This window comes from Malus domestica, chromosome 01 (genome assembly GCF_042453785.1).
Source record: "Malus domestica chromosome 01, GDT2T_hap1".
Classification (NCBI taxonomy): Eukaryota; Viridiplantae; Streptophyta; class Magnoliopsida; order Rosales; family Rosaceae; genus Malus; species Malus domestica.
In genome coordinates, this window is record NC_091661.1 from 27,838,688 (window position 1) to 27,863,425 (window position 24,738).

Sequence of the window (24,738 nt, forward strand, 5' to 3'; positions counted from 1 at the left end):
ATAATTAAGCTCGTGTTATCACTTTTTTCAATGTCATAAGAAATCTTAAGTTCGAGTCTTCTCTTTCTTACATGGATATAGAAAAAGAGACGATTGGAAGTTTGAAACTACAGTTTATATGTTTAATTGGACTAATTTTCAATCCCATTGGACTATGAGTGCGGACATGCTTTATTTTTCCGTCAAACAAAAAGAAAAACTAATGAAAAAGGTTTAAAAACTTTGAGTTTTAACCAAAAAGATAAAAATGTGTTGTAAGTGAATAGTAGCATGAGTGATTTTTAAGTAAAAATGTTCTTAACGTTAAAAGTAAACAGTACTACGAGTGTTTCGTTAAGACTTTCTTTGAAAATTCAATTAAGTATGCATATATAATCAGAAAAAATAAAGAAAAAAACTCAATCGAAAGGATGAAAGTACCAATTTAGTTAATCGATTCAACTATCATCTTGTACATGCATGGACCAAGATTACCTTATCTGCAGTACGGAAAATGTCGGTACGCACACAAGATAACATATGATGTTTGTTATAGGAACATAAGAATATACACATCAGGATAAAACGTGATGTTTGCTACAGGAAAACGGGTTATACATGTCGGGATAACTAAATTTTTCTCTTGTATGTCCTACTACTGAACAAGAATGTATGCCATAAAAGTTCAGATTGGAGCAAAAGAAGATGAGCACAACGATCTAAGGATCATTTAAGTAGAAGATGGCATTTTCATTGATCAAATATATAAGAATTTGTTGGCGGCAACAGTTACATTGACTCCATTTGGATTAGATGTGCTCTTACACTTGCCTCCTCCTCCTGTTAATAATATAGAAGATCAATTTACAACTTCCAATTATTTGCCTCTAAAAACATGATTAATTTGCAAAATTTCATTCAAATTAAATTATCAAATTAACGGTTCGATCTAGGCCACTGTTCTAATATTATACGGCCCAGAGATTTGGATTTGGTGCAAGTAAAACAATCCAACCCGGTAGGGCAACTCTTACACAATGTGTTCGAGAGGGACTAAATAGGTACCTTACAAATGATGTTGTCGAATGTATCTGTATATAAGATTTTCTCCTTAATTAATTGTCTAATGCTGTGTGTGTGTGTGTATTTATCACTAAGAAAAATGGTTGAGCTTGACAGCAAGAAATTATGTTACTCACCGCAAGTGCAGAAACCAAGGCTAAATTATTCTCCAATTCTCTCTGTTGTTTTTGTGCGATTAAAAGCTCCGTAACCATGTAAAGCACCTTTTCCAGCTGAAGAAAATCATCGGAATTAGTACTTAATTATATACAAATAGTGATCCAATGAAAGATACCAAACTACATTAGGCTTTTTTCTGCGTTAATCAACTGTATTAAGAGGAACTAACCTGCGGCAACAGTTTAGAGACCATTCCTAAAATACCTTCCATCATAGCCATGGCCGTGGTCATGGATTCGTACAGAGACTCCACATCTACCTGTGATATACAAAAAGAGATATTCAAACTTAAGTACAAAGAAGCGGACAAACTACTCTATTATGACTAACTGACTTAATTTTTTAATTATTTTATATAAAGTGAGGGATATTATACCTCCGCGTCATGTACCAAAGGGATTGTGTTTGAAATTCCAGACAATTTTCTCACCAACCTGCAGACGGATTCTTGATTTTTTTTATCTAGTTTTCCCCATTCATTCAATAGAATAATTTGTGGGTTCAAAATCTGGTACACCTTAATCTCATGCTTTAGCTTTTGCACTTGCATTCTTTTGTCTAGGATGAAGTTTCTCACCTTCAATGTTCTAAGCCACACACTAAATATTTTATCCTGAAAAAAAAAAGACAATCTATTAAGCAAATTACAAAGTGTGCCACTTAATTTGTTAAAAAAAAAAAAAATTTAGGAGTGCTTACCTAAAATTCCCTAACTTTTTAGTATCATTTTAAATTGATCTCAAAGTTTTTAAACATTTCAAACAAACACTCAATTTATTGAAAATGTAACCATCCGTTAAGTCCTAGTTAATTTAACATAAATTTAACTAGGACTTCTTTTATCTCCAAAATCAATAGAAGATTATGAAAGTATGGCCTTCACCAATTAATGTTCACCACCAACTCCACCCTACAACTCTAGGCCACTCCAAACATGAGCAAAACAAATATGCTATCGCTGATCACCTTATCAAATATCCTAGGACTTAATAGTTTCCAACCACCAAGTAGGCCAATCAAAGCGTTCAGAGTATAAAAGTTGTGATGGACTTTGGTTGTCGTAGGTTGAGTTTAGAGGTGGCGAGGGCTTGACAGTTCCCGATTTTATTTTTGTTTTCTATTTTATTTATGAATTTATTTATTTTTATGTTTTTTTTGAAGTTATTTTTTATTATTGGTGTCCAAGTAAGCTAAAAAGCGGGACCTATTGTTGCCACATGTACATTTACCGAAAAATTAAATGGGGTTTAATGGATGTGACATTTTGAATAGATTAGATACTTATTTGGAATGTTTTAAAAGGATGAGACAAATTTAGAATGACACTAAATAATTGGGGGTTTTAAATATTTAATCCAAAAATTTTTGTGATAGAATTTTGTGGATTTCATAGACTTTTATTGACTATTAGAAACTCAAATTTACAGACTTTTCAATAATAGACTTCTACATATCTTTGAGAGTTTAATGACAGACTTAAGTAATAATTATACCCTTTTTTTTTAAATTTCTTCTACTAAGAAACCAATTAGGAGTAGGCAAGACTACACTTACGTAATTTTACTTTTTCTACTATGACCAAAATTGTTAGACATGTGAAAGAATCCTTAACTGATGAACATTATATATTTTTCATTCCAAATTCTTGTAAGTTGTGTGTTTCTGATGTGGTGTCGGGTGGTGGAGGAGTATGGGTTTGGGTGGTGGTGATGGGCAAGGTAAGACGAGGGTAAATGTGGCGATCAAGCGATGTTAGTAGTGGTCATGGATGGGGTTGGTGGTGGTAAGGTGGACGTAGAAGGTTATGGTTGATGACCGTGACAAGGCGGTTATAGTAGAGGAAGTGGTGGGAGTGGTGGTGGCGGACAAGGCAAAATAGTGGTACTATAGGTGGCGATCATGGTGGTTGTATCGATTACAACATAAATATATTTGTATGAGGTTGTGGTATAGTGATGATAAGTATGACAAGGTGGTGGTAATGGTGGGGCTGGGCAACAATGCTGATTACGGTAGCAGCAATTGTGCCGATGCCAGCAATACGGTAGTGGAGGTGGTCATGGTTATGTGGTGGTGACGACATATATATATATATATATATTATAGTGTGGCAAAAGTGAAAATAGTGATCCTCAATGCATTATGATAGGTGGTTGAGTATCAAAGTCTAACAAATCCTATCAAACTCCATACACAATACACCTTCCTTAAATGTTGTTGTGGCACAAATAAGTAAAATAATGAGCTCCATTATGCCTCGCCAGCATGTTGGACGGAATATTTTACGGAATTTAACGGCATAAACAAAGTGGTAACAAAAACATGGTTTAGCGGGCCGGTGAATTGGGTCATAGGAACATCATGAGGCAAATAGTAATTTACAAACACCTTCAGGGTCAAATAGTGAATATTCAAGCATTAATATATGATTAGTACCTGTGAACTTTTCTGTGCAGCAATCTTAGCAGCCTCAGCTCTGGCATTTGCAAACCTCCACTGCAGTAGCCTATTATGCAAAAGCCGAAACCGGTGGAAGTCCTCCTCTTGTACCGGCGACACTTTCTTCTGCAGCCTAAAATACTTCAAAACCCCACCAACCCCGCCACCACTAGACTTAACCCTAGATGCTCTTGTGGAAGGCACAGCCGCCGGGGACTCCGGCGCCACCTTCCATGGCAAAGACCGTCCCGGCGACAACGCCCATGCGGACGGAGACCTCGGAGGTGGCACGGACACTGATATCCGAGGGCGTGGACTTGGACTAGTACTCCCACCCTGCAACTTAGCAAAACTTGTATTTAAACCTAAATTATTAGTACCTTGTTTTCTACTGATATTTTCTTGGCCGCCCTTCTTTTGCTTGAGTGCATGTACTTCCTCTTCCTTGTGATCCTTATTGCCTCTTGATTTTACGATAGATTTCGAGCGGCAGGGGGTGGTGAATCTTTGGCTGTTGCATGGCGTGGTAGTGCATGATGAACTTGAAATGTTTTGCGGTATGGTTAGGGTTAGGGTTGTGGTCGGAGAAGTAGTTCCACTTCTGCTTCTGAGAAGTCGAGGGCTGGATTGCTGCTGCTGCTGCCTGCGTGACATGTAAGTGTCGTTCATCTCATGAATTAATTTCTGGGACTAATTGGACAAGTGATGACTTTGATTAATATAAGTCATGGATATTGAGGGAGTTGGTCGCACGTTAGGATTGAGCATGCAAACTAGACAGCTAAATTAATTCATCATGTCATGCTAGTCAGTATGTACTCACCAACTCTATTGTTTTCTCTATCGCATTGGTCAACGCTACAGAAATATATAAAACAAACAACTATGTATATGCATACATGATTCTATCGTTTTTCACTTAATTACAAATTTACCAGCATCCAATGGCTAATTTAATTACTAAGCTGTCATTTGTTTCAGAAATGCAAACTTAGCAACCTCAAACCATTTTCTTTTTCTGTTTGGTTAAATTCCACAATGTTCATGAGGTTTTGATTCATTGAATGTACACCAATTTACAATGAAATCCAACAATTCATCTCTATCCTATAGTATATAAGGGGGAAAATTCTCAATACTAAAGCCTCTACCAATTTACAATAAAATAAAACAAAAATATTTGTTATTAACCTTGGCATGGTTTTAGGGAGGAGTAACTAAAATCGTCATTAAGTCTCTTAATTAATAATGAAATTTAACATTTTGTCATTCAATCAAAGTACTCAAATTAATAAGGTTTCAATCTAAGATTTTAGTCTACTAGAGACCAGATCGAAAGTTTCCTTAAAAAAAAAAATCAGTCTAATATTTCATTTTTTGACCTTTGCTTCCTTGAATACAAATGTTAATTGACATTTCACGAGATATTTTTTAGTGTGGAGTGATAATACAATTGATTGTAATTTTTTTTTTCAAGTTTCCAACCAATTATATTAGACACTTGGTGTACCGGGCTCTGTTCGCTCTAAAAAATCTCTCGACATTTCACTTCCTTATACGTGTACTTTTTGAAATTAAGGTTATAATTAATTACTATATTTGATATGAAAGTTTCAATTTTAGAGTAGAATTCTCTCTCCTTCTCTCTCTCATCTTATTTGAACGGTCACGATTAACTCACATCAACATCTTGTGTTGATTTTTTTATAGAGAGAGAAAGACAAAAAGAAGAGGAGAGATTTTTCAGTGTTCCCGTCACACGAAGTGGTACACCACGTGTTCCTATATAAATGGTGAGTTATGTGTGTTAAAAGGTTAATAACTTAAAAATTAAAATTTTCCACCACTTACATAAAAACACGTGGTTTATCATCCCTATTCCCGTCACAACTAAAATTTTTCCAAAAAAGAGTTAGAGAGAAGGGGAGAGAAGTGGAGAGAAGGAAAGAAAAATTAGAGGAGAGAGGATCCTAGTCCTTCAATTTTGGTTGTTATTAACTTGACATTCTTGCAATGATGATAATTAATGGCGAGGATATCTCTCTACTTTATCCTATCTTCCGATTGGATCTTCCTATTGATATTTTATTTTATTTTATTTTTCTTTTAAATGATAAATGCCGTTGTTAACAAAGGGTCTTTTTCGACCCCTGAAATAATACTGGCCTAGGAAAGCCCCAAAAAAGGCCTAAGGAAAGAACATGAGACCAATCAAAGGGCTCATGAACTAGTCCAATAAAATTAGAGGAAGCAGCTCCTAGTGCAATAAACGACCACTTAATAGTCTGGTTTGACTTTTGTCAAGTAAGCTGAGCACATTACCATAAGGTATTTTCTGACCGCTTGAAGCAAATTGTCATACTAACAACTTTATAGCACGGAGACAGGGACATGCCTACTCAAACACCAACCCTAAGCCACATGTTAAATATCAGCAAGGACAGAGGCTTATGAAGGGACATAAAAAAATGTCAGACCGAGTGCTTGAATTCCTCAAACGCATACGTATCTAGTTTTCAAACTAATTAACAATTAGATAAATGCACAATCGGGTTCAAATAATATTAGGCATCACTACGCTCTCCGAGTCCAAATACTGAAATGAATGAGCTTATCCAAGTTGGACCAAAATCAATTAAGCAAATCTTCACTTATCCCAAAAATCTTAAATCCACTGCCACGAGTTTAATTTGAAGGATGTTTTTCTCTTTCATTTTGGAAAAAAGTTTGAAAGGATTGAAAAACCAAGGTTCATCTGGAATATAAATAACGGTTGGTTTGCAATATTATCGACTTGGACCTGGATTGTCTGCCATTCTCATCTTATACCCTTCCCAACCCCTCTTACTTCTGATCACGGTTAAGTCACGTCAACATTTTATATTCTTATTGTTTTTTGTCTTATTATTTCTATAAAAAAATCAATATAAAATGTTAACGTGGCTTAACCGTGACCACATAAATATGAGGAGATAAAAAGGGTATGAGATGAGGGAGGACAGACAATCCAAGTGCTTATCGACCTAGCCTACTTCTACCCATCATTCTATCCACTCTTTCAATTAGTTTTTTTTATACAAGTAAGAGTAATTTTATAATCTAACCTAAACTACATAATACAGATTTGAACTTAAATGCAAAAGAAACACAAATTTATCTAACTTGGGTACACTGGAGACGGCATAAAACAGGGTAGGTTGGGACTTGGGATGTCTTGGACTGAAGATTATATTTGATTCCAAAACCCCATTATTTAATTAAATGCAAAATGGCATTACGTGACATGTCATGCTTGACCATGCATGGCTTCACCTCACAGAATTACTACAGCACACCAGAACTAAAAGGAATCCAGAAGAAGAAGATAAGGAGAGAGAGAGAGAGAGAGAGAGAGAGAGCTGCACTGTGGAGGGCTCTCTCTCTCTTGACTTCTTCACCAACCGTGCAAACTAAAAAGGAGGCAATGACAGGTAGAAACTTAAAGTATTTTGGACTTTAATTTATCAACTTATATTTTTGTCCTCATATTATTCAACTTTTTAATTAAATTATTTTCCTAAAGAGAAAAATGAGGGAAACAGTTTTGATTGGGTAAAAACAATTCGATGGACAAGCATAAACAAGGGCCACCTTCACTGTAACTTTTTAATTTTGTTTGACAATTGACATTGACTTTCCTACGAGCAAAGAAAAATTCTCATCTTTTTAATGAGAATAATTGAATGTAAAACAGAAAATTTATTGCCTCATCTCCAATTCTTAATTGAGCTTCGAAATTGTAAAGTTCATGGAATGGAATAGCTCGTGTTTAGCGATTTTGGCACTTCCAATTTAACTTCCGCATACCAAAATCGAGTTCAAAATTTGAACACTCCCACTTTAACTTCCGAATGCCAAAGTCGAGTTCAACGTTTTCCACACCCATAATTTAGCTTCCAAAGGCCGAAGTCGAGTTCAACGATTTCCACTAAGAAGCTAAAACTGGAACTGCCAAAGTCGCTACCCTATTTCGTCTCATGCAGTACAAAGCATAAACTATTAAAATAATCAAAATAAAAAAAGAACCTATCTCCATTAAACTATCCAAATCAAAAACCGCTGTATAACATTCTCAAAAGGGAAACGAGAAATTTCTAGTTCATCAGTATATACAACAAAAAGAAAACCATGTGTTGGGAAAGCAAAACAACATGATGAGCACTTTTTTAACTTTTAAGTTGTCAATGATCATTGATCAAAGATTTCAACTTATAATTTAAAAGCACTTTTTTTTAACTGCATTAATCGGAAACTGTTGATAATTCAACCTGGCTAACCTCTTCATCTTCTTCTTCCTCCTCCTCTGGTGCAGGGAGATTGAGGTCAATGACCAAATTGTCCACAAAATTAGTAGAAGATGATGAGAAATTAACATTCCTAGCAGGGGCATTGTTGGTCAAATTATTGTAGTAGTGTACTTTTTTATGCCCACCGAGTGCTTGGCCGGAATCAAACCGTCTGAAACAAACAGAGCACTCAAATGTCCTGTGATTCTCCACCACCGCCAAGTTACCATCCTGCCCATCACCTTCCTCAAAATCTTCATCTTCTTCCTCTTCGTAGTCATCAAACACTTGGGTTTTGATGGTTTTCTTGTGACTCGCTCTGTGCCCTCCGAGCGCTTGATAAGATCGGAACACTTTGTCACAAGTCTCACACTTGTACTTTCCCTGACTCCGGACCCGATCCTTGATCCGAAAATCTGAACGGCCGCCGCTGTCGGACTCATCTTCCTCCTCCTTCTCCACGGACTCAACCACCCCATTTTTTACTTTCACTGTTTCCCATTTATCCATCGATAGCATGATGAGACACCTGGCAACATCTTCAGTTGAAAAAGTATCGGAAACAGAACTCACCTGTTCTGCCTCGAACGGCAGCGGCGAAGATTTGCCAATCACTTTGCGGCGCCGCTTGGATCTTCTCCGCGTTGGGTTTCTCGGGTGGGACTCGCTGTCGCTGTCGTCGTGGACCAAGGCTGAATCCAGAGAAGAATGCATGCCCCTGTTCGAGGTCGAAAATGGAAGAGACGACGACTCCGGCGAGTTACTGAGTTGGTGATGCTGCTGCTGCTGCGGCGGCGACTGCGGCTTCGGAGGGAGAGGAAGCTTGGCGAGGTGGGACCTCATGTGACCCCCCATCGCTTTTCCATTAGAGAACCGTTTGTTGCAGATCTTGCAGATTCTGTGCTTCTCCATGGAAGATGAAGAGCAAGAAATCTCTCTGCTTTCTCTCTCTCCCTCTAAAAACTCTCTGCGTTTGATGTGAGGAGAGAGAGAGAGAGAGGAAGGGAGTGTGTGAAACTTGATAGGGGACTTAATATGGTGAGTAGGTGACAAGCATTTCCTTACGCATAAGGAACAAAACCAGAAATATATGTCCTTCGGAGGCCGTGGCCATTTGGTGCATGATGCTTTTTATTTTTTGTTTTTTGTTTAGTATTTGAGCGCTCCTCTTATATATTTTCGATTTTATTTCTTTCTATATGGTGCAATTATAATCGTATCTGGCTCACATTCATGTAAATCCGAACGCATTAAATATAAGTTTAAAGTTCATCCCAAAAGAAAAATAATAGTTCATTTTTTCAGATTTTGATTTCGTTTTCCATATTTTCTGCTCCTTTTTAAGTTTTATCTTTTATTTTTATGGCTTGAATGCGCCTTTATTTTATGGTCAAACAATCTCTCAATGTGGATTACTTGCCCTTTATTATTTACGGTGAAATATCAAGTTTTTATCTTGAATATTGGTCGTTTTAATATAAAGTGACCTTTAGGTTTCAAAATTATCTAATTGTGACTTTAAATGGCTGGTCATCAGTTATGAAGAAAATCAAATGGCACAAAACAACATTCCTAATTTGGACGATTCACTTATAATGATAGCTTCGCGTACTACTAACTTTTACGTGGACGTTTCTAAACACGGCTAAATTTTATACATTAATTATAGCGCCATGTCAATTATAACATGCCGCGTACATTATAAATAAAGTTTCACGTTAATAACAAAACCTAAGTGACACGTGAGCACGATTCTCTAATATTTTTTTTATTTGGAGATACCATTTACCCGGTTAGGCTAGTTTAATCCATATTTTTTTATATTGTCGAATGTGCTAATAAAAACACACACACACGTACGCACAAATAATATTACCAGTAATTTGTGTGAAATAATTCTAAAAATGGTGAAATCTAAATCTTGATAATCTGGAATTATCCAAAACGATGGCTGTAAATTCGATTTAATATCTGATTAATTTGCATGGATTGGAAGCAGTCTTTGAGAAAGGAAGATAATTTTGATTTGCTTTAATTATGAGGTGGAGTTTTAAGTTGGACTGAATCACCGACATGAGTTGGGTTGGGCTGACTTGGTATGGGGCAGCGTGAACTGTGTTTTGCTAAGCAAGTTGGGACTCCAAGTCATGTCCAGGTGCGGTGCAGATAATGAGTCACGTTGAGATTTATCCATTTATAGAAATAGGCGGATCTGTGGTACTGTTTTTTTTTACATATGTTTTTGTAGAGTTTATTTTGTAATGCATATTAACAATTCGAACTGTTTATGGTTAGATCATAAGTTATAGATATCCATGCAAAATCTAAACAAATCGAAAAATATTAAGACATTTATTTACAAGAAAATGAACAAATACAGTTCTACAAAGAAACCCAAAACCATTAATCCAGTGATCATATAGTTTCAAATCTGGGTGTTTTTTGTAGACATAACCTTTGATGGAGGACCTAAAAGATAGATGACTCGAATCTTTAAAATATATTACGGAGTAGATCCTATAAAAAAGGTGGACGAGAACAACGTGTAAAAGAATGATTCTACAAATCCGTCCCTTGTATAAATGTTGTGTCCGTGAGTAACTCACGAGTGGATCAATATGCATTAAAAAGATGGTCTATCTTTCAAGTGAAATCCAGGAATCAAAGTCCAAGCAGTGTTGGAGGCGTCGGAGTTTGATTGGAAGCCGAATCAAAGCACACTTTTTTCTAGGGTTTCGGCGGGTTTGAGTGAAATTGAGGTTTTCCCGGCCAAATTGGACTTGGCCACAGGTATAAAGTTTGCTCTACTCTTTGAGATATTCATTTCTGTAATTTTTGGTAATTTTTAAAAATAGTTGAATTTTCCGGCAAGTCGGGGCGGCGAACCGCCACCCGCGGCGGCGCGTGCGGCGGTGGCCTGGCCAGTGGGCCGACGATGTCCTTTTAAGTTCAATTATATGCCCTGATTTCATAATTGACATCCTTATGATATGGTTTGATTGTTTGAACCTAATTTCATTACGATACGTGGTTAGGTCAAAATATGATTTGACGATCCGACCGTTGGATCGTCACCAAACCTTAATGCGTGATAGAACATAATATTTTTGGATCATAGAAACTTACGGATCGAGAATCCGACGTACGGATCTTCCCTAATTGGATTTCTAAGTTGTAAAATTAAATGTCGCCCGCCACTTGAATTTTGAAATTGGCGGAGATCCGATCGTCGGATCGTGTTGAGATTTTAGTATGTTGATATATGAGCATAATGTGGACCTTGAAAATTTACGGATCTGAAATCCAATATGTGGATCTTCCGGATTGAATTGTGTAGAATTGTGGACCTTACCTTTGACCGAAAGTTGACTTTTGATCACCATGTCTCGAAACGTCCTAATCACTAAAATTAGTACTACGGGGACTAAGTGAAGTCTAGTGGGCCTACATTGGTTAGATAGCGACTTGAATATATGAAATATGATTATTATCTTAATTTCTTATATTAGTATCATTTATGAATATGAATTGGTCTTATAAATATGATTTCTATTGAAATGTGAATTTTATATATTTAGCCATAGACCTATGCTAATTAAATATGAATTGGCTTATGTACGAGTGATGATTGTGATATATGTGCGTTTCATTATCTTTTAGTAATGTGAAGGGTAAGTCCGATAAATGTGGTGACAATGTGATCGTATATTCCTATTAGAAGTATTCTATAGAACTTATATGCTTGTGTGACATATTGGTTGGTGGCCATGAGAAGTGAATGTGGTAAGTGACTACGTTGTAATTATGGAGATGATGAGGTTTAGATATACCTGGTACATTTGGTAGGTATCATATGCTTGCTTAGATTCCGTTGAGTGATGGTCCGAAATCGTATCCCATTTTGGATTCCGTTGAGTGATGGTCCGGAATCCCTTCTACTCTGCGATTCCGTTGAGTGATGGTCCGGAATCGTATCCCAGTTTGGATTCCGTTGAGTGATGGCCCGAAATCCCTTCTACTCCGCGATTCCGTTGAGTGATGGTCCGGAATCGTATCCTAGTGTGAATTTCGTTGAGTGATGGTCCGAAATCCCTTATACTCCGCGATTCCGTTAAGTGATGGTCCGGAATCGTATCCTAGTGTGGATTTCGTTGAGTGATGGTCTGAAATCCCTTTGGTGTCTTGGTCCCTCGGATTTGTTTTCAGCTTCAGAGATGTAGGCTTCGGCCGAACTGTGTAACTCTAACCCAACTTTTCATGGTGTTGTATGAGATTATGATTCTGAGCTGCTGTGATTTGTTTCAGACGAACCGTTGGATGTTTAGGTGACTCCTTCGGAGTTGTTAGAGTTCCTTGGTTAAATTTGTGAAATGATATGTTACTGCATTCGTTGATTGAATAATTAAATGCTAAGATCACGTATCTTTGATTCATGATTAATTAATTGATGTGATTGTGGAGTGACGTTGAGTATGATTGAGATTATTATGATTATAGTAATTGATTAATGTGACTTGAGAATAACATTGTGCTTCGTTGGTTCTGGATATGTTACATACTATGATTTGCGGTATTCTGTGAAACAGAGTGATTCATATGATGGATGAATTGGAAAGTATCTGTGTGAGAACGGGTTACATACGTGTAGGGAAGATGATAATTGTTGTTTGACGTAAGATTGAGGTGTAATATGGTGCATTATGATTTTATGTTAGAAGTATTTTACGAAAAGATTAGAGTTGACGATTGGTGAACTACGAATGGCTTGATTCCTTTTGAGGGTACGTAGGCAGTCTAACGAGGAGGTTAGATGCAACCATAAAGTATAAGAAAAATTATCACGAAATTCGAATCTTGAGTTGTGCATTGTCCATATCTCGGAGGCGGGGTATGTGAGTGTTGCGGGTATTTTGTAACGTCACGTGTCGATCTTGGACATATGTCGGGATCGGGGCGTGACATTTCATTTTTTGATAAACAATAAGATTAGTATAACGGAGTGTATGATGCAAACTATATTATCAATATTAGTCACAATTACATTTCGAGTACATTACAAATATATATCGTTTGGTCATTTATACGAGTCGAAGTTGAGACATCTGAACAAACGTATATCTATTTACCAAATGTTTGTTTACGAGGATAGTCGACCAAACGACACAAGGAAAGAGTAGAAAACTCAAATCATTTTCCTTCCTTTGCGCATTGTTTTTCTTTTCTTTTGGGTCCTACCATGAAGAGAAATTTGAATTAAACGGCTATTTAACAGTATTATTTGATGAGTGGACAACATAGGCAAACTTCTTTTGCCTAATTTTGGCTGGAAAATATATTCCAAAAAAAATAATTATTGGCTGGTGAATTTTAAACATACCTAAACCATTTTGGTTAAAAATCTTCATCACATTGTTTGTTGTGTTTCTGGTCTAATTCATCACCAAATAAAATTTGTAATTCTTTTTTTTGGTAAACTGGATTTATAACCAGGGCAAAGCCAAAAAACTACAAGGAGTTCCACACCAAGGAACAACCAACAAACATAATACAAATAAACTACTTCAGAGTGATATAAGGAACAAAGACCCGACACAACCACACCATTGTGTCACCCTAAATCACTCGATCCTAAACAAGACTAAAGGCGGACATGGTAAACCATCCTTGTTCAATATATAAACTATCAAAGATGGAGGTATGTCGACCCAAGTACAATCGCTCATCTCCGAGGAAGAAGCAAGTTGATTAGCAACCATATTTGCCGATCTAGGCACCCAGGACCAACGACACATTTGGAAAAGTTCCTTCACACGCAAAATTTTCCTTAAGATTGGAACCGTGTCCCACTTGCCATAAAATTTGTATTTATGTCAAATTACCCACCAATATGTTCAATGTGGCGAAAACGTCAAAACATTTTGCTGACATAAAATTTTAATCAGTTGCGATCGTGTGCCGCTCCTTGCATTAAAATTTGAATCTTCTCCTCAAATATCACCTTAAAAATACTAGATACACACTTGACACTTAATCGAAAAAGAAAAAAAAGGAAAAGATTTACATTTGGAAAAGAAAAAGAAAAAGAAATTACATTTGGCCACAAATGGAAAAGAATCTAGGTAGTCAAATATCAAAACATTTTGCTAACGTACAATTCTAATCAAATGTGACAGTGTGCCACTCTTTGCATTGAAATTCGAATACCCACCTCAAATATTACCTTAAAAATTCCAAAGAAAAAAAAAAGGAAAGAAATTTACATTTGGCCAAGAAAATGAAAAAAAAATTGCATTTGGCCACAAATAGAAAAGAATTAAGGTAGACTTTCCAAAAGGGTAGAAAGAAATCAAATTTTACGCAAAGACTTGATAAAAGTCCAAATCTTCAAAACTTGTGAGTAAAAACAAAAAGTATCACTTAAATTATGATGTAATGATATTCTTTTTTATTTGTAGGTGAAAATTTTTAAGTTTAATTCTCGTCAAAAACGAATTTAAACCATATTAATAATAGTATATTATGAGACTAAAAGATAATTTTTGTTAAAATAAAAGCAAAAAGCGAAGCGCCACACACCCATTCATTCAAAACTCGCATAAAGTTTAGAGAGAGAAAATCTAGCGGTTCATAGATACTGAAAAATCGAGAGAGAGAGAGAGAGAGAGAGAGAGAGAGAGAGTGACATTGTGAAGAAGAACTGAGACAAACTGAAAGAGAAGACAAAAATGGGATACAGAGCAACAGCGGAAGACGACCCTGAAACGATGTCGTTACAGGCAGTGAAAGCGAACTCAAAGACCGGCCCTTTACCGTCGTCGAAGCGGCGGACGGCGACCTGGGCAGACATCTGGCTCAAGAGGAACACCACCCCTCTCAAGAACCTGATATTCGCTATGCAGCTGGCTTCCCCCAAATCGAAACCCGCCCACGAGACCCTTATCCCCCATTGCGAAAACATTGATCGGACTTCCGTGTTATCCGACGAAATCCTCCTCAAGATTCTCGCCAAGCTGCCGGAGTCGCAGCGGAAGCCTAGCTCCGTCGTCTGCAAGCGGTGGCTCAACCTCCACGGCTGCCTTGTACGGTCAATCAAGGTCTTGGACTGGAACTTTCTCCAATCTGGTCGGTTAATTTCTCGGTTTCCCAATCTGAATCAGGTGGACCTGCTAGCTGGGTCGTTGATTCCGGACCAAAATTCTGAAATTTTGTTGAGTTGTGGGATGTTTCCGGTGCATACCGGTTTCGGGTTTTCGCCGAATCAGCGAGTTCTGGAATCGAGTTTGCTTCCAGCTGAAGTTGTTGATAGAGGGCTTGACGGGTTGGCGAGCGGGTGCCCCAACTTGCGGAAGCTTGTGGTGATTGGCGCTAGTGAATTGGGGCTGCTGAGTGTAGCAGAGGAGTGCCCCACATTGCAAGAACTGGAATTGCACAAGTGCAGCGACAATGTGCTGCGTGGGATTGCGGTGTGTGAGAATTTGCAGGTGTTGAAGCTGGTTGCAAATGTAGAGGGACTTTACAGTTCAGTGGTTTCAGATATCGGATTGACGATTTTAGCTCAAGGGTGTACTAGATTGGTAAAGCTGGAGCTTTGGGGATGTGAGGGTAGCTTTGATGGGATTAAGGCAATTGGGCAGTGTTGCCAAATGTTGGAGGAGCTGACTTTCTGTGATCATAGGATGGATGGTGGGTGGGTGGCCGCCCTTTCGTACTGCGAAAATTTGAAGACTTTGAGGTTTCAATCGTGTAAGAGGATTGAAACTGTTCCGGGGCCGGACGAGTATTTGGATGCTTGTCCGGCTCTGGAAAGGTTGCATTTGGAGAAATGTCAGCTGAGGGACAAGAAGAGTGTGGGAGCTTTGTTTATGGTGTGTGGAGCCGCCAGGGAGATTGTTTTACAGGACTGTTGGGGATTGGAGAATGATATGTTCATGCTAGCAAACACTTGCAGGTCTATTGGTTCTTTTCTTTCTGTTAAGTCTTTTGTTGCCTGAGATTTATATTGCATTGGCATGTATAAAATTCATCCTTATACAGTTATACTAGAGATTAGTTATCTCTTATCGATCGACGAATGTTCATAACGTTATGAATAGGTTTGATAGATCTGAAGTTAAAATCTTTCTGAGATTGGTGATGTTTTAATGAACTATAGATACTTCGATATGCTTGAATTGTCGAAAGTTCATGTGTATCATTCAGTAGCTCGTACTGTTTGAGTTGCTAAGATTTTTGTCATCGAATTCTTCTTGAGAAAGAGGATATTTGGGGAAATGTAGTTAGTAATTACTAGTCCTCTAGACTGGATTTGATATTCTTGAATTGGATTTTTACGGGTGTTTGGTGTTGTCACAGGAGAGTGAAGTTCCTATCACTAGAAGGATGCTCGGTACTAACAACAGAGGGTCTGGAGTCTGTAATTCTTCCCTGGACGGAGCTCGAATGTCTTCGAGTAGTGTCGTGCAAGAACTTAAAGGACAAGGAGATATCTCCTGCACTCGTAACCTTATTTTCTACTCTCAAAGAGCTGCAATGGAGACCGGAAACCAAATCTCTTCTCCCGTCAAGCATTATCGGAACCATCATAGGAAAGAAAGGCAGTAGATTTTTCAGGAAGAGTCGAAGACACGAGATCTGAAGATGCTGTTCATCGATCAGAATCCGCCCCTCGAATTTATACACAGCTGAGATGGTCTCTTGTATGAAGAATGTATGAGGATAGTGTAGTTAGCTGTACTCATTTGTTGGCCATTTGGATGGTTAAGAACACAGAGGAAAATTGTTGTTAGTTTTAATCTTCCACAATAAGGAAACAGCCCAGATTGTACAATTATATTACAGTTTGCCCGACCCACTTCTCCCCTGGTGAATGTTGGGCAAAACCTTTTCTCCATAACGTTGATTTTATGGTACAAATGTTTTAGTTCTTTATTGTTGCAAAGTAAGGGTAAAACTGTGTACGATAGATGTTTTTTCCCAACTCTTGCAAAGCGGGGAGCTTTGTTGGTTTGGAGCCACCATTTTTATTCTTTTTTGCTCCTTCAACACATTATAAGAAGTATCTAAAACCCTAGATCTTCTTTACTGTTTAGAAAATTGTTACCAATGGCCCTCTAAACTTAGGACTTCTTTGGAATGAGATCCTCTCCGGATTTCTTCTATCAAGGCCACCGAATGGAGTAATCCGAGCCCTTAAAATTTAATCCAACGGCTAAAAATGGGGGCCCTTTTTATAAGTTATATAACTTTAGTCGTTTGATCAAATTTCAAGGATTCAGATAACTTGATTCGGTGACCTTGTTGGAAGAGATCCGGAGAGAATCTCTTTCCAACTTCTTTCGAATTAGTTTTGAGCCCTCTGTCCATTTTAATGCTTAAATTCTCCCTACCATTAATTTTGTCAATTGTTCTGTTAAGTTGAGGGTAACTTTCATTCATCTATAGGACATTGCTTACAAAAAAACTACTTTGGTCTGATTACTTTATCCGTACCTCTCAAAAAAGCATGAGATTCTGCGTATTTTAATATCATCTCATTATATAATGGACAAATAATCTCACCGTGAATTGCCCGGAGTCTTACCCAAGCTTCTGATCATTGCATTCAAAGGCAACATTGGAAAATCCCTTTGATGGGTTCTGTGATCAAATCCTAGATTCCTACGTGTGTGTGTGGAAATTCCAAAAAAACCTCAATCTATAAAGAATAACTTTACAATTTACATAACTCGTTATATAACAATTTAAAACTTTATAAACGAAATAAAGACACGTAACGAAAACACATCCATGTCTTTATTTAATGGACAAGCATTGTTTGCCCTCTTTTTTTCCATGCCCTCCTGTTTGTGTGGTCACGGTTAAACCACATCAACATTTTATATTACTATTCATTTCTATCTTATTATCTTTATAAAAAAATAATATAAAATGTTAACGTGGTTTAACCGTGATCACACAAAACAGAAAGACGTGGAAGAGCATGAAAAAAGAGAGGGCAGACAATTCTTGTCCTTATTTAATTAGATGAAAACGTCATTGACAATATACAGTGTACTCGTCATATAAGTTCTTTCTCCTAGATAATACTCAAGTATTATAACATACGACTTTTTTAATTTAGTCCAACAAATACATCCTTCCAATTTCTTATTTTTAAACAGTAATGTTATTCTTACCACATTAATATATCACATTAATGTACCACATTATGTGACATCTGATGTGGCTGTCCACATCATCTAAATTAATCATATTTTAATTTAAATTAAAAATCATTTAATAAACCAATAATAAATAAATAAAATATGGAATTAAATGATATTTGTGGCATACGAGGAGTCTTCTTATTCCTTCCTTCCTTCCCCGTTGCACAACGAAGGTTTTCCAGTCGGCGAAAACATGAGAAGGACAATGTCAATGTCGCATAGTATAGATAATTCATTAGCCTTTTTCATGATGCCATTCTTCCTTTTAGCATAAGTTGCTTGACGCCCATTTGTATTCTCCAACCCCTTAATTTTTAGCTTTACCCTTCCCATCCTGCACTTTGGACCGCGAATCTTACGCTTGAACTCCCCTTCTTTGACAGTCCAAAATATCGAAAAGCCTACCCAAACACAAAAACCAATAATTTCTTCATCACAATCTATCCAAATAGGGGATCATCGATGAATCTTTGTTGTATGAGAATTAGTTGAGATTGTGGTATCCACACTAACGTGAAAAAATTTGGGCTGAAACAAAAAAAATGGTGTGGAAGAAGAAACGGGAGAAGAAGCAACGGGGAAGGAAGGAAGGAATAAGAAAGACTCCTCGTATGCCACAAACATCATTTAATTCCAAATTTTTTTATTTATTATTGATTTATTAAATGGTTTTTAATTTAAATTAAATTATGATTAATTTAGATGACGTGGACAGCCACATTAGATGTCACATAATTTGGTACACTAATATGGTATATTAATGTGGTAAGAATAACATTACTGATTTTTAAATTCAAGAAAAACTAAATAATGTCCATTATTTAATAAAATATGTGTCAAAACAAAAAGTGAGGACTGACGTTATTGACATCAGCTGCTGACGCTTGGAAAAGTTTTCTTTGATTCTCCTCCCACCCACGCAACTCTCTCTCTCTCTCTCTCTCTCTCTCTCGCTCTCTCTGCAACTCCATTCTCCAACTGCAACAACAGTGGGATTCCAGCCAGACACCCAGAAGATGAACAACAACAAAGGCAAAGCAGTCGCCGTCTCAAGCCCCAACGTCAACGACATCGACGACGACGACGACGGCAACGGTAACATCAGCGAAGACGAATTGGACGACGACAACAACAGAAGCAGTGGCTTCTCTTCCACTTCCATCAGATTCTCGTCCCGCAACACTTCCTCCAAATACGACTTCGTCAAGGTTCTCCGTTTTATTCTGACCCAAATAACAAAGATTCTTCATTTCTGTTTGGTTCCCGAGAAAATGATTCAGAAATCGAGTATCTTTTCTGTTTTGGTCATCAGGTGAAGGTCTGGCTGGGTGATAATGCAGACCACTACTACGTTCTGTCCAGATTTTTGCTCAGTCGAATGTTGACTGTCACCAAGGTATCGATTTCAGTCGACCCAATTCAGTATTTTGATTCAGCTGTTTGTTTGTTTTTGGCAAATTGTAATGGTTTTGATCATGTTATTTAGTGTGAATTTTTGGTGTGGTGATTTGCAGATCCCGAATTATGTAGCGATTAAAATAGCGCTGGAGCTCAAGAAGTTGCTGATTGACAACAGCCTGCTAGATGTGTATGCTGTCTCCACATTGATTATGTTTTGTTATTCTGATGTTTCTTGTTGTTTTGGTTGGATTTTTATAAATGGGTTCACTTTTGGGTTCGCCTGATGTGTTGCAGTTCGCAGTCCGATTTGGAAGTGAATTTGTTTAAGGTAATGTCGTATGCTTGTGTAGTTGTCGGAAAAGTAGTGCACTTTGCAAACTTTCTAGATGCTGAATGAGTTCATGCTGTATGTGTAGCTTATGGAACGAAGGGGTTATGGGGAAGAGTACATAAATCGGTACAAGATGATGACCAGGTCAGTCTAAAATCTATGTACTCTTAGGAAGTGCCTAGAAACCGAATAAACAAAAGATCGTAAATTTTACTAAATTAATACTGATACCAGTTTTTTTCTTTGGTGGGACAAATTCTTACAGATTTCACCATCAACGAGTGCCTTTAGTTATTCTTGTATGTGGAACTGCCTGTGTTGGAAAGTCGACCATTGCTACCCAACTCGCACAAAGACTAAATTTGCCTAATGTCTTGCAGGTTCTAATATTTATCATCTCTCTCTCTCTCTCTCTCTCTCCCAACTTTTTTTCAAGGTGCACAGAGATGTCTTTGATATTTTCAATTGATCCTCTGTTTCCTGTGTAACTGTTACAGACGGATATGGTATATGAATTGCTGCGCACGGCAACAGAGTAAGTTCCAATTTCACACATTTCCTTTGTTTTTCATTTGAATGTACACAAAAAAATAGTTTGCAAAAGAATAGCGTGTCCTATGTTAAGCTGATTAGTTATGGTTGTGTGTAAGTCTTTTGTTTTGACGAACGATATTAGAATGCTTATTCTCTCTTTTTATCCAATTCAGTGCACCGTTGACATCTACTCCTGTATGGGCACGAGATTTCAGCTCCTCTGAGGAATTAATTACTGAATTTTGTAGGGAATGCAGGATTGTCCGTAAAGGTAATGTCTTTATTAATCCATCTGCTGAGATGTGCCAGATGACTACTTTTGAAGTTATAACATTGAGAAATTAGAAATATCTCTTTGGCTGGTGTATTGATCAAAGTTCTGAAACATGTGTTTACCAGGATTGGGTGGTGATATGAAGAAAGCTCTGAAAGATGGAAAGCCAATAATAATAGAGGTGTGTTTATTATTAACATTCATGGATCACAATCGCATTGTAACTTACTTTTGTCCTCTCAAAGTTTTTCCTCTCTCTCTCTCTCTCTCTCTCTCTCTCTCTCTCTTCCTTTTCATTTCTTTTTTTGTCATCGAAACAATCTGTTTCAAATATTAAGCATGAAAAAGCTCATACAGATTTGACGCTCCAAAATTTTTGTTCTCTCCTTGCTTAGTTTGTTTGGAGATTCTGCACAAGTCACGATTATCTTGTTATGTACCTGAACCTTGTCTTGAAGTGAGAGTCAATCATATGAACTTTTAGTGCTCTATTTGCTTAGGTTGGTAATTTTCAGTAAGAAGTGTCGGAACAAATTTTATTGTTACTACTTTTAACAAAGGATTGGGTGTGCATGTATATCATATGGCTTAAGAATCTTTCCTCACGATGTTCCAGTTTGGGTGCTAAGTTCATGCTTATGTTAAAAAATCCATGATATTTGCTGCAATCCATGTTGCAGACAGGACTTTCTAGTTTACTAGAAGGATAGAGAGAGAATGCTTATCACGGCACTGCATGGACTATTGAGTTTTGTAATGCTGAACAATAAAGAGGGACTTTTTTGGATAACAAATTATCAATGACAATGTCATAAGCTTTAGCAAGCCTCTGTCCACTTAGTTTGTCTCGCTCTCAGGTTGGATGATTTCATTTGTATGATGATAATGGCAGGGAATACATTTGGATCCAAGCATTTATTTAATGGAAGATGATAATAAAACACAAGAACAAGAGAAAACTCAGGAGGCAGACCCCGTTGCAATAGATGGCTCCAAAACACAGACGGAAAACAATTCTCCAAGTGGAAGTTCATCTGAAGTTTGCAATGGTACTGCACATGTCAGCTGCAAAGAAGGGACACCAACTAACAAGGTGGATGAAGTCTCGAATCACCTGGAAGCTATTGGTCTAGCCGGAAGTGTTTCTGAGGAAAAAGGTTGATCCCCGCTGTGGATAATTCTCAGATTGTTTATGTTCTGTTCAAACACTCTTAATTTTGGTCTGAAACATATTAGGCACAGTGCAGACGTCAGTTCTCTAACTACTTTTGTGTGATGCAGGTGAAAGTGTTACTGATCCAGAGTTGAGTAAAAGTACTTATGTTAAGAAAGAGAAGTCTGGTACTAAACCAATTATTATACCTATAGTTTTGAATATGGCTGAATTTGATCATAAGGTGCGGTCACATTCTCTTTCACTTATATAGTTTATTTTGGTACAAACTCTTTTTCCCGCTGTCCTCATTTTCTTTGTGAGTGCATTTGGCCTTGATTGGTTTTGGTTTCGTTTCACAAGTAACTTGGCATTTATGCCAAGAAGTAGTGGTGACTGCTATGCTTGTGGATGCACATTTATTAGTGCTGTCTTCACTCTCCTCTCTTAATCATAGGCCTCTAAATCCTGAATTGGTTTCATTTAGAAATTCGAATACATATATTTTTAGTAGAAAAATGAATATAGATTTTCGTGCTTTTATTCTTGGCTCTTGGTAAAGAATTTCTTGAGTTTTTCATGTTGGTGATGTAACTGCAAGTTTTTCATTGTTTGTGTTATATTCTGAATCTTTGCGTTATTTTGTAATTTGTGTACCTGTACTTCTCATTTGCAGGCATTACTAGAAGAGGAGATCTCGACTCCTACATTTAGTGAAAAATCTATAGTCCAGGTACAAAATATTTTTTGCTATCCACGAAGAATGCTTAAATGGACTGTTTTGCCAATTGATTAATCTCAAATTACAATAGAGTTCATGTGATGCTTTGTAGTTTTGGCCTATTGGTGTTCTGAACCCTTTTGTCTTTTCTCTTCTTATTCCCTTTAGTTCTTAAATGTTAGTTAAATGAGGAGTTTCCCGTTAGATAAGTTAGAAAAATCCCCTCAAACATTCGTATTTATCATTTCCAGGATAAAGATAAGCTAATACGCAACTTAAAGACCATCCAGGACTATCTTTGTTCATTCAATTCGCAGGTAAGTTCTTTCATGTGTTGTAACTCCTTTTATCTATGGGCTAGTTGATTGTTTATTATTGGTTGTCTTATTCTATCATCTTTGATTCAAACAGGGATTGAAAGTCGTCAATATATCAGCAACCACATTTCCGCAAACACTGGATTGGCTGCACGGTTATCTTCTTGAGGTACTTCTGATGAACTTTTTTAAATTTGTGCTGTCCTGGCCTCTGTAGTGCTGCTAAAACCTGGAAATTTTGGATGTTTAATGCCCAACTGATGGCCCCAAATGATACCATCATGTTATACCTTCACCAATACAAGATTACATAAAATTTAACTGCCACTGTGGCCGGAATATGAGAAAAATACATTAACCGGTTCCTTGTTTCTTTATACAGTGTATAGAGCATGGTATTTCATCAGTGTCCAATGAAAATAGTAGGCAGCCTGCGGAAATTTAGACTGCATTGCAATGTTAGCTGACGGCTGGTATGAGTTGGACGTCCATTGTTTTGATCTATATGATACATAGATTCGTATTCATTGTTTTTTCTTTAAACGTAATCATTACATGGAAAATTCAATGAAATTTATATTGAAGAAAAAGTTGCATATTATCAGTCTGATTCTGAACTGTTGTGCTCTATAGATATTGTAAAAGGGGGAAAAGATGATGGTAGAGGTAAAACAAACACGAAAAATATTATGCTCGTCACCAACTTTACATTCATTCGTTTGTGCTTAAATTCATTCCTTGATGATATCTGCTTGTGATTCACATAGAGCTGGAGAAAAGAACCAGTAACGGTATTGAAACAGTGATCGGCTGGACGATATAGATCAAATGTCGGGAAACAAAACGGAGAACAAATACTTACAAGCACCTTTGCAGCAGCGGCCGCAGCAGCTTGCAAAACAAATTTCTACTTGCATTATTTGTTCTTCGATACGAGATGCCAGACTTCAACTAAATGCAGCCTCTTTAACGCGTCCAAGACTTCTCCAAAATTCAATTTTTCGATACAGGACACTAAATTTCGGGCTTGGGAGAATCTTGCTGGCATGCAAAATCAGTCAATAAGTTGTTGTCTTCGTAGTGTTCGTATAACTTAAGGGATCCTGTTTTGAATATAATGGTGTTCTTAACCACTTGTTCGATGGTCGACACATTATTTGGACTGCTTCAGTTGTATGTGCATCTTCTTTGCCTTTTCTCTGTATATACAAACAAGGAGACGCAATAAATTGTCTGTCGATTAATGCTAGGGATATCACATATTTGTAGCACATTTTGATACCGCATGACGTGGCATGATGCATTCAGAGGAATGCCAAAGGTAACCTCGTATTAATACCACATGATATGGTGTGTGATGTATTCATATCCCGTGATTTTAGCGACGTGACTGTTACACCGCATAACTTAGATGTCACAAAAAATGTCTTCCCTCTTTGCATTGCCTCTGTCAAAGCGTTTCCGAGAGCTGGCTCCAAACCATATATCTTTGCCGTGTCGAAATGCCTGTAACCCATCTGCATCACTCAACCATGCATTAGTTTCAAGTAGTTAAGAAGAGTTATACATATACTCGAAATCCTAATTTTGGTTTGTCCCTCCCATGTATCGCTTGTATAAAAAAAAGTATATGAAAAGGAGTGGAGAGAAGATAACTGTTGTGTCGCTAGAGTATATCTCCTTGTGGCTCCAATGCTGAGTATTGTAGACACAAAAAGATATATTTCCGGTTGTACAAGAGATTCTCTTGTGTGTGTGCGCGCGCGCAGGGTTTGTACCTTGAGGGCCATATGGACAGCAAGTTCTATTGTTTTCCT

General features: G+C 37.3%; 4 protein-coding genes across 8 annotated transcripts; 2 read left to right on the forward strand and 2 right to left on the reverse strand.

Annotated features, from left to right (window-relative positions):
* Positions 1-513: 513 nt before the first annotated feature.
* Positions 514-4,319, reverse strand: LOC103439217 (QWRF motif-containing protein 7). The gene is made up of 5 exons (XM_029107310.2): positions 3,658-4,319; positions 1,598-1,834; positions 1,391-1,480; positions 1,179-1,274; positions 514-819 (listed from the first exon to the last, which is right to left on the reverse strand). Exons 1-5 carry the CDS (start codon positions 4,312-4,314, stop codon positions 769-771), a joined length of 1,131 nt encoding a protein of 376 aa, XP_028963143.1. The 5' UTR covers positions 4,315-4,319; the 3' UTR covers positions 514-768.
* A 3,461-nt stretch (positions 4,320-7,780) lies between these two features.
* On the reverse strand, positions 7,781-8,968 carry LOC103439235 (zinc finger protein ZAT9-like). Its single transcript, NM_001328958.1, is given in 1 exon segment — positions 7,781-8,968. A coding segment is annotated over 1 exon segment (957 nt). The 5' UTR covers positions 8,898-8,968; the 3' UTR covers positions 7,781-7,940.
* A 5,589-nt stretch (positions 8,969-14,557) lies between these two features.
* On the forward strand, positions 14,558-16,908 carry LOC103426457 (F-box protein At5g51380-like). Its single transcript, XM_008364543.3, has 2 exons — positions 14,558-15,933; positions 16,338-16,908. Exons 1-2 carry the CDS (start codon positions 14,711-14,713, stop codon positions 16,618-16,620), a joined length of 1,506 nt encoding a protein of 501 aa, XP_008362765.2. The 5' UTR covers positions 14,558-14,710; the 3' UTR covers positions 16,621-16,908.
* A 2,132-nt stretch (positions 16,909-19,040) lies between these two features.
* LOC103426456 (P-loop NTPase domain-containing protein LPA1 homolog 2-like) lies at positions 19,041-24,192 on the forward strand. 5 transcript variants are annotated; one of them, XR_528098.4, is made up of 17 exons: positions 19,047-19,398; positions 19,503-19,586; positions 19,705-19,778; positions 19,886-19,919; positions 20,008-20,066; positions 20,188-20,302; positions 20,420-20,457; positions 20,630-20,727; positions 20,856-20,911; positions 21,623-21,887; positions 22,012-22,127; positions 22,560-22,616; positions 22,856-22,921; positions 23,016-23,090; positions 23,304-23,394; positions 23,555-23,587; positions 23,689-24,192. XR_528098.4 is itself a non-coding variant. In XM_008364542.4 (16 exons), the coding sequence occupies exons 1-15, from the start codon at positions 19,207-19,209 to the stop codon at positions 23,364-23,366; spliced, it is 1,392 nt and encodes a 463-aa protein (XP_008362764.2). In that variant the 5' UTR covers positions 19,041-19,206; the 3' UTR covers positions 23,367-23,394; positions 23,689-24,192. The 5 variants fall into 5 exon arrangements, 3 of the variants coding, with proteins under 3 accessions (XP_008362764.2, XP_070682325.1, XP_070682332.1); XR_011583425.1 differs by having other exon boundaries at positions 19,058-19,398; positions 20,705-20,727; XM_008364542.4 differs by lacking the exon at positions 23,555-23,587 and having other exon boundaries at positions 19,041-19,398.
* Positions 24,193-24,738: the final 546 nt, after the last annotated feature.

Coding starts and splice junctions, on each gene's coding strand:
- LOC103439217 (XM_029107310.2), bottom strand. CDS start 4,314: ATGTCACGCAGGCAGCAGCAGCAGCAATCCAGCCCTCGACTTCTCAGA. Junction 1,275..1,390: donor TCTCTAAACTGTTGCCGCAG/GTTAGTTCCTCT, acceptor GATTTTCTTCAG/CTGGAAAAGGTGCTTTACAT. Junction 820..1,178: donor CCTTGGTTTCTGCACTTGCG/GTGAGTAACATA, acceptor TATTATTAACAG/GAGGAGGAGGCAAGTGTAAG.
- LOC103426457 (XM_008364543.3), top strand. CDS start 14,711: ATGGGATACAGAGCAACAGCGGAAGACGACCCTGAAACGATGTCGTTA. Junction 15,934..16,337: donor ATGCTAGCAAACACTTGCAG/GTCTATTGGTTC, acceptor GTGTTGTCACAG/GAGAGTGAAGTTCCTATCAC.
- LOC103426456 (XM_008364542.4), top strand. CDS start 19,207: ATGAACAACAACAAAGGCAAAGCAGTCGCCGTCTCAAGCCCCAACGTC. Junction 19,399..19,502: donor CCAAATACGACTTCGTCAAG/GTTCTCCGTTTT, acceptor TTTGGTCATCAG/GTGAAGGTCTGGCTGGGTGA. Junction 20,458..20,629: donor TTGCTGCGCACGGCAACAGA/GTAAGTTCCAAT, acceptor TATCCAATTCAG/TGCACCGTTGACATCTACTC.